This window comes from Oncorhynchus nerka, linkage group LG28 (assembly GCF_034236695.1).
Source record: "Oncorhynchus nerka isolate Pitt River linkage group LG28, Oner_Uvic_2.0, whole genome shotgun sequence".
NCBI lineage: Eukaryota > Metazoa > Chordata > Actinopteri > Salmoniformes > Salmonidae > Oncorhynchus > Oncorhynchus nerka.
The window spans coordinates 69,109,956-69,122,468 of NC_088423.1; the positions used below are offsets into that span (position 1 = coordinate 69,109,956).

At 42.1% G+C, this 12,513-nt stretch overlaps 2 protein-coding genes across 8 annotated transcripts in view; one reads left to right on the forward strand and one right to left on the reverse strand.

Moving 5' to 3' along the window:
- Nucleotides 1–833, reverse strand: part of LOC115113605 (CD276 antigen-like) — an 86,929-nt gene extending 86,096 nt beyond the window's left edge. For all 3 annotated transcript variants that reach the window (XM_029641421.2, XM_029641420.2, XM_065013049.1), the window contains exon 1: nt 569–833. The gene's annotated coding sequence lies outside the window, so the exon portion shown is untranslated. The remainder of the gene's footprint in view (nt 1–568) is intronic.
- Nucleotides 1–6,908, forward strand: part of LOC115113604 (ubiquitin-like protein 7) — a 29,950-nt gene extending 23,042 nt beyond the window's left edge. Inside the window, exons 1-11 of one of the 5 annotated variants that reach the window (XM_029641417.2) lie at nt 1,598–1,848; nt 2,163–2,343; nt 2,432–2,551; nt 2,680–2,762; nt 4,545–4,629; nt 4,729–4,786; nt 4,911–5,044; nt 5,289–5,338; nt 5,421–5,597; nt 5,707–5,820; nt 6,143–6,908. In XM_029641417.2, the coding sequence (XP_029497277.2) occupies nt 2,172–2,343; nt 2,432–2,551; nt 2,680–2,762; nt 4,545–4,629; nt 4,729–4,786; nt 4,911–5,044; nt 5,289–5,338; nt 5,421–5,597; nt 5,707–5,820; nt 6,143–6,283 (1,134 nt within the window). In that variant the 5' untranslated portion in view covers nt 1,598–1,848; nt 2,163–2,171 and the 3' untranslated portion in view covers nt 6,284–6,908. Of the gene's footprint in view, nt 1–1,597; nt 1,849–1,910; nt 1,930–2,162; nt 2,344–2,431; nt 2,552–2,679; nt 2,763–4,544; nt 4,630–4,728; nt 4,787–4,910; nt 5,045–5,288; nt 5,339–5,420; nt 5,598–5,706; nt 5,821–6,142 lie in introns of those variants that run through there. The other 4 variants (XM_029641418.2, XM_029641419.2, XM_029641416.2 and 1 more) reach the window with 4 other exon arrangements.
- The last annotated feature ends 5,605 nt before the right edge of the window (nt 6,909–12,513 follow it).

The following is a 12,513-nucleotide window of genomic DNA, read 5'->3' on the forward strand; positions in this document are numbered from 1 at the left end:
GCCTTTTTGAAATCTGACACAGCCGCTGGATTAACAAGAAGTTAAGCTTTATTTTGATGTATAACACATATATTTTCAAGAATGTTAAATATTTGAATTGAGTATTTTTGAATTTCGCGCTCTGCAATTTCACAGGATGTTGGCCAGGTAGGAAGCTAACATCCTATAGCTAAACTATAAATGGACTGAATGGTTGTTCCAATTTATTGTCTGGTGGGGCGGGGGCTAGATAGGTGCTTTGGTAAAATGTGATAAACAAAAACCGCCATTGGGACATTAACTTATTGAGAATTACATCGAAGTTACTTAACAGTGTATTTATTGTTAATGAGTTTCTTAAACGAGTCTATTGTCTTTTGTTCGAATAAGATGCAGTAGTAGCCGTATATCCAATCATGCGGCGTTTCTGCTTCATTTACTCCAGCTGTTGCTTACATCTGCAAGCACAACGAAATGTTCGTGGCTCATTCTCAAAAAATCGAAACGACGCGTTATTACATGGTTACTACACCACGTTTCATATAATTTTCTTTGACGAATGTAAATAAAAAATGATGTAAAAACTTACCATGTTTGGGGAACGCAACTTACGAATCACCAACCATCCAGCGTCAGTGATTTGTTACACAAAATCGCATATGATGTTATTCGGTTGAGTTTTGTATACCCTCTTTGGGATTTCCTGACAAAATAAGCGCTAATAGTGTTCCCTTGAACCCTTTTGACTTGACAAAGTAATAGTTCGGCTACAGGAATTGAAAAACCTTACATTCAGCAGGATTCATTCGATTCTAAGAAACCACTCCCATACAGTGCTTTGTCCAGTATGATGTCACGCGTACGAGAAAAGTGTTTGCCCCCCGACCCCCGCCGCCGTGTAATGTTAACCCTTTATTTTGTGATTTAATCTTTATTTAACCCTTTATGTTGAAGGCAAGCATACAGTATATTAAACACATGTGGTGCTTATAAATGTACTTATTCTATCATGTTTTGTACATCTCAAATTCGTCATACACAACTTTATAATTTGGAATATACTAAGGCTAATAATAATACGTGTAATACCTTGATTACACATTTCTGTCTGATGAAGGGTCATATGCTTTGATGAAAATAACAAACTGGATAGGCAATGGTGTTGTATGTCATTAAATGTCATTAAAACAAAGAGAGTTGGTTTTACACTTACACTGCTATGTGACCAATGCAATTTGATATGATTTTGATTTGATGGGCTCTGCTGAACTCAGCTGTGTGAGAAATAATCCTGTATCCAAATAATGAACCCTTCTGCACCTAAATCCTGTCTGACTCCTGATGCCACGCACCCCCCTGACAAGACATTGGAGTCCAATACCTTACAAATGGTTATTTTCGTTTTCAATATCACATGTAATTGTTCGTTCCTAACAACAAGGAACATTTTTATTTCAAATTATGTTTTGATAAAAGTCGTTGTTTTTTATACGTTCAGTTTTTTTGTTTCATCTTATGGGCAAAATGACTCCAGCTGGTAATAATAATGTAAAATATGTTGGTAGTTTGAGGGTTAAAATAATTTGATGATGACACAGAAAAGTTGGAAAGTAGTCTCTGCGGCCCAATAACTGACCAAATATGCAACAAGGGGTGACGAGTATCTTGAAATTGCTGTAGAAAATGTAATTTGGTTAGAATTGCTACATCTACGTTGCAGTTGTTACATTTTGCTTCAGCAAGGACTGTGATAGCAAATAATTGATACATTATTACCATAATGTATATTCCATTACTTCCGCCGTGGTCAGCGTGATTGTGGACCACGTGACTAAACAAGGACTAAACATCGTTTCAACAAAGCAAATCGTGAGTCTGCAGTACAATTTTTCATTGAGTTTCATGTGTCATTTGTGGATTTAATGCGTTTTAGTTGCTGCCATACAAACGGTATTTTTGAAAACGTCATCTTAACGGTCTTTACTTGCTAAAAATGTTAATGCCTAATGTTAGTGGCATTATAGCTAGCCTGCTAGCTTAGTGGCTAATAGCTAATGGTAACGTTAGCTGTGCATATCAGAAGATTAAACATCTAACGTTACTTTTCCAAACTTTAGCTAGTTTTAGATTCGTGAATGTGGTGCTGTTGCCAATGTAGATTGTCGTAACTTGTTCCTGTCTAGCAACAGCTGATGATGTCGGGGTGGCACCTGTCATTGAAGCTGATGGATCAACCCAAATCCACCTTCCACTTCCCTGAGACTATGCCTGGAGACGTGTCTCCCGGCGGGTACCGAGTCTCTACTCTGAAACAACTCGTTTCGGCACAGCTCCCGGATTCCCTGCCGGACCCCGAACTCATAGGTTTGCATTACATAAGCAAACAACTCCCATGTTAGCTAACTTATTTACGATTTGTGTCTGATGTTTTTTTATTTATGTAATATGTCAGAGCTGGTACACTGTGGTCACAAGTTGAAGGATGACCTGACTTTAGACTCCTGTGGGATCCAGCCTGGATCCACCCTGCACATCCTCAAAAGGACCTGGCCTGAACCAGACATCAATCCAGGTGGGTTTTGACAGACCAACTCTAACCCTCTTAGAAGCGCCATGTCACTAGACATTTCCATTTATAAGGTTACTTCTACAAAGAACCATAGTAATGTATCTCTCCTGTCTTTCTCCCTTTGTCTGTAGAGCCAGTGAACAGGACGACTGCAGCCAGGGAGTTCCGTGTGCTGCAGGCAGCCCTCCACTCCAACTCCACCTACAGAGACTCGGTAATAACATTGTTATGGTGTTGAGAATGAACATGTAAAAGGATGTCTTTATCAGAAATCCTATTAAATCAGTTACAGTGGGGTCCAAAATGATTGACAACCTTGATAAAGATTAGCAATAAGGAATGTATAAAATACACTGAACAAAAATATGAACACAACATGTAAAGTGTTGGTCCCGTGTTTCATGAGCTGAAATAAAAGAGCCCAGAAATGTTCCATATGCACAAAAAGCTTATTCCTCTCAAATTTTGTGCACACATTTGTTTACATCCCTGTTAGTGAGCATTTCTCCTTTGCCAAGATAATCTGTCCTCCTGACAGGGGTGGCATATTAAGAAGCTGATTAAACAGCATGATCATAACACAGGTGCACCTTGTGCGGTGGACAGTAAAAGCCCACTCTAAAATGTGCAGTTTTGTCACACAACACAATCCCACAGATGTCTCAAGTTTTGAGGGAGCATGCAATTGGCATACTGACTGCAGGTATGTCCACCATAACTGTTGCTATAGAATTTAATGTTGATTTCTCTACCATCAACCTCCTCAATGTCTTTTTAGAGAATTTGGCAGTATGTCCAACTGGCCTCACAACCGCAGACCATGTGTATATGGCGTAGTGTGGGCAGGCAGTTTGTCAACATTGTGAACAGAGGGCCCCATGGTGGCGTTGGGTTATGCTATGGGCAGGCATTCGCTACGGACAACAAACACAATTGCATTTTATCGATGGCAATTTGAATGCACAGAGATACCGTGATGATATCCTGAGGCCCATTGTCGTGCCAATTATGGTGGTCACACCAGATACTGACTGGTTTTCTGAGCCAAGCCCCAACCTTTTTTTAAGGTATCTGAGTCTGACATAAACATATCTTTATTCCCACTCATATGAACTCCATAGATTAGAGCCCAATGAGTTTATTTCAATTGACTGATTTCCTTATGTGAACTGTAACTCAGTAAAATCTTTGAAATTGTTGGGTTTATATTTTTGTTCAGTAGAAATAATTCAAATACTGAGCTATATTTTATGCTCAAAAGAATAGGAAAGTTATATTATTTTATACTAATACAATTGGTCAAAGAAAGATACTTTGTTTAATTAGTAGTACTACTCAAAAAGGTAGTGGTGAAAAATTGACACCCCTAAAAATGATTATAAATGAAGTAGTCAAAGGTGTAGTATTTGGTTCCATATTCCTAGCTCACAATGACTACATCAAGCTTGTAACTATACAAACGTGTTGGATGCATTTGCAGTTTGTTTTGGTTGTGTTTCAGATTATTTTGTGCCCAATTGAAATGAATGGTAACTAATGTATTGTCATTGTGGAGTCACTTTTTAGTTGTAAATATGAATATAATATGTTTCTAAACACTTGTATATTAATGTGAATTATACCAGGATTACGGATAATCCTGAATGAATGGTGAATAATTAGGAGTGACAAAGTTGCATAGTGTCAAAGATCCTACCTCCAAAACATGCTAACCTCTCACCATTACCAATAACAGGGGAGGTTAGCATGTCTTGGGGGTAAGATCTTTGACTCTGTAAATCTGTCATCATTATTCATGACTGTTACTTGTTAAATAAAAATATATTTATCTGGGCAATTGTTTTAGTATAAAACAATTATAATTTCCCAATTTTTATTTAGCATACACTAGCTCAGTATTTTAATGATTTATCTTATACAGTCATTATTGCTCTTCTTTGTCAAGGGTGTCAATCATTTCAAACCCCACTGTATATAACTTAATTTGCTTCCCCAGGTGTTTAAGATGCTGACTAATAAGGAGTCTCTAGATCAGATCATTGTGGCCACGCCAGGGCTTAGATCTGACCCGGTAGCGCTAGGCAAGTACTGATTAGCCCTGCCCGTTATGACATAACATCATCCTAACCATGTCACCAAGGAGGTTATCTCTTACAATGCTATGCTTCTGAATCTTGCAGGAGTGCTCCAAGACAAAGATCTATTTGTGCAATTCACAGACCCCAACATGCTGGATGTGTAAGTGTTTTTGTTCCATATACTGTAGAATGACTTTGTCATGCCATGTTGTGAATGAGTAACTTAGACTGTGGATTTGTGACATTAGGGATAATACAAAAGTATTAAACGTTTTGCCTTGTAGGTTGATCAGTTCTCACCCAGCCTTGGTCAATGCCATCATCCTGGTCCTCCACTCAGTGGCTGGCAGCATGCCTGCTCAGTCCAGCGCCGGCTCCTCCCGCAACGTCTCCTCCAGCTCCTACAGTGACATGCCAGGTGAGCATCACACTGGTGGAAACTACAGGGTAGTGTTCAATAGGTTAGACAGTAGAAAAATGGTTTGCAACGGAAAACAAACATCTGTTCTTATTGGACAAGGTTCAGGTAGCACCTCTCTGTTTCATTCTTTTTCAAACCGTTTAGTCCCTACTGAACACAACCCAGTGATGGCCACATCGGTCTGTCACTCATGATCACTAAGACTGGAACATGTATGACGTTTGTGTTGTCTTGTCTGCAGGAGGGTTTATGTTTGAGGGCATGTCTGATGACGATGAAGATTTCCAATCGGTGAGTCAATCTAGCTGGATTGAGATTTAAAATGTAAATATAGATGGAGTAGAGCTAACATCATTGCTATGTGTGTAACTAGGGCAATCAGGCAGGACCATCCAACCAAACCGGGGGCCCAGCAGGAATGCGGCCAGTGTCCCTTGGCCATAGTGGAGCTACAGGCCCTCGACCCATAACACAGAGTGAGCTGGCCACTGCCCTGGCCCTGGCCAGTACTCCTGAGAGCAGTGCTGTTACTCCCACTGCAGGGGCTCAGGTAAAGAATGTCCCATCATCCTCCCTCAACACACAAACGCACTCCTCTACCAGTGACACAGAGCAAACACTTGCCCTTCTAACTGCGTGCCCCTTGTTCTGTGTTGCAGCAGGACACCTCATCTGGAGTGCCTCCCACGCCAGCAGGGACTCCTGTCAGCAATGACCTTTTCAGCCAGGCACTGCAGCAGGCTCTGCAGGCCTCCAGCATGTCCTCTCTGCAGGTCAGTCTCTTCTCCTTTCCTCTTCTCCTCTCTACTCTCTCATTATCTCCTTTCCCTCTCCTCCTTTCCTCTCACTCTCTCCTCTCACTGTGCTACATGAGCCACGAGGACAGACCAGATCCACATGTCTCGACCTTTTAAAGGACAACACTGTGGATAGAAGCTGTGCTCTTAATCATACTGCCTGGAGCAATGGCACTCGCTGCGTTTCTATTTGGTCTCTCTCTAGCTGGAGTAATGACAGCCTAAGCTTCAATGCCTCTGTGTGTTTTGGTCTGTTTGCCAGTAGTTTTAAGGGTAGCTTTGTTCTACTGTCTTATAGGGGCGTTGGCAGTCCCAGCTGCAGCAGCTGAGAGACATGGGGATCCAGGATGAGGAGCTGATGTTACGGGCGCTCCAGGCTACAGAGGGGGACATCCAGTCAGCTCTGGAGCTCATCTTTGCTGGAGGGCCAGGACTCTGAGCCAAGCCAGGGCCCTGAGAGAGGAGAGTGCACAGACCCAAGCTGATGGCTCTGGTCATTCTGCCATTGGGCTGTGATATGGACACTTATATGGACACAATGTTTCAGACATGAAGACCTCATTACTACTCCTCTACCCTTTCATACACAGCCTAAATGGAACAACTTTTAAATGAGTCAGTCAGATTCAGGGGTAGATAAGGTGTTTATCTTTATTACAAGTCAAAAACAAAAATAATAAATGTTTTGCCAGCCATTTAAAGGAGGTTTGTTGCTAGCCCCTGAAGGCTTTAAACTCATCACTGTATGAATATATACATAATGAAAGAGGGCTGTGTTCTACCAGAAATCTTCATTTTGTTTCAGACACTAGCATTGACTCAGATCTGCTATAAAATATGCCTCGGAAGAACGCAGTGTTGAGATTACCCCTAGAGTCTAATTGTGATTCATACAGTTGTACACTAGGTGGCAATGTCTAACCTCTTACCATAGTTCCTTTGCGATTCCATTCAATAGAGAAATCGGGAGTAGAAATTTGACAAATATGGCTAGCTGATGTTTGAACTGATTCTGAAACTGGTTCAGTTGGGCTGCCAGATCAATAAACACATACATAATGTAATAGTTGTTTGAGAGTAAATGTAAATACCAGTATTAGACTATTTTTGTGGTTTGATAAAAATATAGACTCATCCAACATTTATGAGATTTATTACATTTTTACTCTTTTAACAGCTGACATTATGCAAACATTGTACTGCAGAAGGATAACCTTGTATCCATTCTAAGTACCATCCATTCAGATGTTATTGTGTCTGAGCTGAACACGGTCGCTACGAGCAAATGGCTTTTCTCAATATTCAAATGGGCTTGCTCTTTAAACAACCAGACTCATTTTGTGTGCTGCTTTGTCTCATTGTCTCCCATTGGGGTGCTGTGGCAGAAGAGGACAAATTGTGTTCCCCCCTCACCCTACCATTCTCAATCTTCAGTAATTGCCCTGCTTAGTTTTATAAGTGCGTCTTGTTGAATGGGGCTTTTCATGAGCACAGCACCCAAACAGTGCTTTGTGTCTTTCTGTCTCCATTATCATTTTATATGCAGGCCGTGCACACCTGCAGGCAATTTCCCTGTGAATATCTCTTACAGAGTTTCTCGCTGGACTCTTCAGAACTTATTCAAATGATGTCGAGTCTTCAATTGGTTAATACAACGTTTGATTGCCTTTCAAGCTAATTTAAATAATTAATGATGCTCCATAGCAATTGACTTACTGTAGGCTTAGTAGACAATATATTGGTCTTCTTTGTTTGATAGATCACGTTAAAAGCATTGCAGCAATGGTAGAGGTATTGTGATTATTGAATAGAAAGGGTTTATTCTGCTGGTCGTTGCCATGTCAGACCTATCCTCTTAACTGCAGCATCACATCCTCAAACCTCCAACAATATACTGTCACAACATCCAGGGAAGTTGCCATGGAGACTCATTTATCTGATTCAGATGGGGATATGTAATCACATTGCACATCTTCACATATTGCTGTCATTGCACTACGTTTAGGTTACACACATTCTTTCTCTTTATTTTCTCCACCCGGAGGACAACGCAAAGACGATGAAACGCTTTCCTCGTCTGCCCCCTGACATCAAAATGGAGGTGAAAGAAGGTGCTGTCCAGACAGATTTGTTCAGTCACACTATACACCTGTGGCTGTATAGTGACCTCTCTCTCCCTTCTGTCCATGCAGACAGGCTTGTGTGGGTCCTAGGGGGAATGAGGGTGTTATTTGTGGATGAAGGCATTGTCTTGGCTGGGTAGGAAACGGCACTTAATCGGGTGAGTCACTAATGTTTGACAAACTGTAGAGGGACAGAATAAATGCAGGGAAATAGGGGAAGACAGTCATTCCTCCCATCCTTTCTCTCCCCATTACCCCTGTCCCCCAGAGTCTTAGGTCATTATAGCTCCTCTTCTCTCATGTATTCTGCTGCTCTGAATGCCCGACTGACTATATGCAGACTGCAGACACAGCGACTCAACCCAGGTTCATAGCTGGTTCACATGGCCCCGAAGAAAATTACCTTTCATGAGTACAGCAGCTCCAAGCTCTGCACCACTCTGCTCCAGCTCTCTTTCATCTAAACCACTGTTACGACAACATAGTTGGTTGGAAGAAGCTGTAATTCAAAAAGGAGGACAATAAATGACATAGAGACTGTTGGCTGGGTGTTTCTGAGTATAGTGGCCTTGCTCTGCAGCAGACAGAACTATCCACATTGTCCAACACGACATTGACCTGTAGATTCAGGGGATGGATTAGGACAGTCCTACTTAATTATACTGTATGTCTACACAGTGCAAAACTCTTTGCATCCATAATAGACCATTTAAAGCAGAGTAAAAGCTAAGTTAATCTAACTGCCAGAGACTGCAGAATAATAACAGGTTTCACTTTGGGTCACCTCCTCACACGTGTCAGAAGGGAACTGGAGGAGAGTTTATTGTCTCCCCATTTTGTTTTTGTCTTTTTAAACGATGCAGTTCATGTGTTATTAGCATCAAGTCTGTTTACCTGAGATTGCTTTCTGCCAGGCATGCCTGGGCTGAATATGAAATGAGTTGGTGATGGACAAGGGCCATTTTCTCTATCCGTCTGTGGAACGGATGCATTCATTGCTGCTTTCAAGCCATGTCTTTCAGGCCTGTGGGTGCTCTTTTGTCCACCAAAGGACACTTTGATGCATTTCCTCTCAGGTGTTTTAACCCTTGGTGGGTGTTTTAACCCTTGGTGGGCGTTTTAACCCTTGGTGGGCGTTTTAACCCCGGGAGAGGGTGATATCGCAGCAGTGGGAGAAAGGTTAGAAATGATACATCTCTCCAGAGCAGTAGAAAGGATGGAAAGCCATGGAGATGCTGTGTGGTAGAGAACGATAAGAGTGTCTGAATAAGATTTAGACGTTCATCTAAACAAAACAGCAATACCCTGAATCACCTTGGGTGGATTCTCAGGAGAATATATTAACACACCTGTTCAGGTATCAACTAATTAGTTCATTGCAGATTTATGTCGACCTTGTGTGGGGAAAATATTTCTCCACATTTTCACAAAAGACGTGGAAGTGGATCACACATTCCCTGCCTTATATCCTTATTGCTTTTGGTTGTCGGTGGTAACATCCATCTGTCTGCCCTTTGTCTCTTCATACAAGCTGTATGTAATAGAAAACACTGTAGACTTTATAGGCCAGCTTGGCTCCATTGTGAGGCTCTGAAAGGATGTTTACACATTGATCTAGCCCAGGGGTGGGCAAACTTTTTGACTCGCGGGCCACAATGGGTTCTAAAATTTGACAGAGGGGCCGGGCCAGGAGCATTTGGAGGGAGTGTTTGGGCCAGATATACTAAAGCATTAAATGTAGTGTGTGCAAACCTCATAACACAGTAAGAACACTACAACCCAATTTATTAACTGTCTTTCAAATGTGAAAAATAGCCCTTATCAGTTAATAAATTTGTCTCAAGGAATATGCAAGATATGGCATTTACATACTATTTCGCAGATACTGGGAGGAGGAAATGTAAATAGATTAAAATAACATACGCACTGTGATTTATCAAGATTGCGTCTGTTTTTAATAAGTTTCAATCGAAGGTGCAAAGTTAAAGAAATCAACATTTATTGAAAAATGGAATCACTTTCAACATTCAAAACATATTATTACACAACGAAATACTCAAGCTCAATAATATCTACTTGTGTTAAACTCCGCAAAATCATGGATGGATTGTCCTGACCGCGCGCTCTACAAACTCGCCACGGACGCCCTCGCCTTCACGCGCAAACAGTACACGTGTATCGTTGCCAAGCACACAGACATAGGCTGTATTAAATATCCTACCTGCAGCTGAAAATTTAAATTAAGAGCGATGTGCGGCGTGTTAATTAAGCTACTGTACCGCTACTGTGCGTAAATGCGCATTGCTCTTAATTAAAAGACGCACTTCCAAACTTTCCATATGCATTTTTCATAACACAGCAGAAAAACTCACCATTTCAGTGGGAACAGTGTTGTTGGTCTCCCTTTTTTGCCAGTTCATTAAAGTCTGGAGTTAGTTTTGTTGTGGCAATTCTCAGGACAGATCTGAGGTGTTGGTCAGTTAACTTGGATCTGTGATGGGCTTTGTTGATTTTCATGACGCTAAACGTCTGCTCACACACGTAGGTCGAGCCAAACAACACCAGCATCTTCTGCGCCGTCCTCCGGAGGTTTGGAAACGCGGTCTCGTTAAGTGAAGCGTAAAAGTCATTCAGTTTAAGAGACTTGAACTTCTCCTTTGAGACGGAGTCAGACTGAAGATCGATCAGTTCCAATTGCAGCTCCTGCGGTGCTGATTCGGGGTCTTGTGACAGGGGACAGGACACCAGTTGAAGTGACTTGTCAATTTTTTCAAAATCACAGAACCGACGGCAAAATTCTCTGTGCAGATCGTCCAGTGATTTGCAGTATTTCTTCGCATTTCGGGCGGCCTCTTTCTGCACGGCTAGTGTGGGGAAATGTGCGAAAGATTTGTTTGACATTTGCCTGGAGAATAAAACCAGCTTGGATTTGAAGGCTCTCACATTTGTGTACATGTCGTGCGCAAACTGATCTTTCCCCTGTAGCTTCACGTTCAGCTCATTCATGTGTGAAAATATGTCCACAGCAAACGCAAAGTCACAAAGCCAGTTTGTGTCGCTCAGCTCGGGGAATTCTTCGGATTTCCCCATTAAATTAAAAAATGAGCGAATCTCGTCTTTGAGCTCCCAGACTCGTTGAAACACTTTCCCCAAACTTAACCAGCGGACGCGAGAGTGGTAAATTAGGTCCTGGTGATCCGCATTAGTTTCTTCCAGGAACGTAATGAACTGACGATGATTAAGTCCCCTTGCTCGTATGAAGTTAACAAGTTTTACAACTGGATCCACGACGTGATTAAGCTGCAATACAGACTTACACAGAGACTCCTGATGAATGATGCAGTGAAGTAAAATAACATCCTGGTCAGGGTTTTCTTCTTTCACTTTATACTGGATTCTTTTCAGCAGCCCGATGTTTTTTCCAGTTAAATTTGGCGATCCATCCGTGGTGACATTGGCAAGTTTACTCCAAGGTAGCTTCATTCTCTCGATGACAGCAGACACCTGTTCATATAAGTCCTCTCCTCGCGTTTTCCCTTTCAGTGATTCCATGCTCAAAAGCTCCTCCGTTATCTCAAAACTGTCATTAATCCCTCGGATAAAAATTAGGAGCTGAGCAGTGTCTTTTATGTCGTTACTTTCATCCAGTGCTAGTGAATATAACTTAAAGGACTCCGCCTTTTTGTTTAACTCGCTGACTATATCTTCGTCAATCAGTTCCATGCGGCGAGTCAACTGTCCTGCGTGCTAAACTGATTTTTTCAAACTTGGCTTTGCTCTCCGGACACAAGAGACCTGCTGTCTCTACCATGCAGTAGCCGCCCGTTCTTGTGTTGACTGCTTACTAGCATAGTTTGCATGCTTCGTGGCAAAGTGACGGCTGATATTGTACTCTTTGAAAACCGCAACAGCTTCTTGGCATATCAGACATACAGCCGTTGATCGGACTTCAGTGAAGAAGTATTTTGTTGTCCACTCCTTATTAAACACTCGGCATTCGCTGTCCACTTTCCTTCTCTTTGGTCCGCTCATTTTCACAGAAGGGCTTAATGGTGACGTGAAACGAAGTGAAAATTAAAGTGAAATAAAGAGAAATACGCGCCACTCCAACAACGGTCAATGTGTTTTGAGTGCGCCATCTATTGGGGAAACGTGGGCATTGCAGGGAAAGGGGAAAAAAAGGTTTTTACTATAATTTGGACAAGATCGGCGGGCCGGATTAAAAAGCCTAACGGGCCGTATGTGGCCCGCGGGCCGTAGTTTGCCCATGTCTGATCTAGCCCCACCTAACAACAGGAGGCAACAGGAGAAGAGCTGGGGAGAGGAGCACGCTAACGAACACGGATTCCTTTTCAGGAGCAGAAAGAGCATCAAAGCCATGTGGCCTGAATCCCAAGGCCGTCTGGTCTGCTTGTTAAAGGCACGCCCGTGCGCGCGTGTGTTTAAATGAAGGATTCTCTAGCACCATCACCATCAAAGCCCAGGGTGTGTTCTCTGTAATCTCAACCGCTGGTCTCTGTCTCTCAGAGCTCTCTTGTAGTCGTTT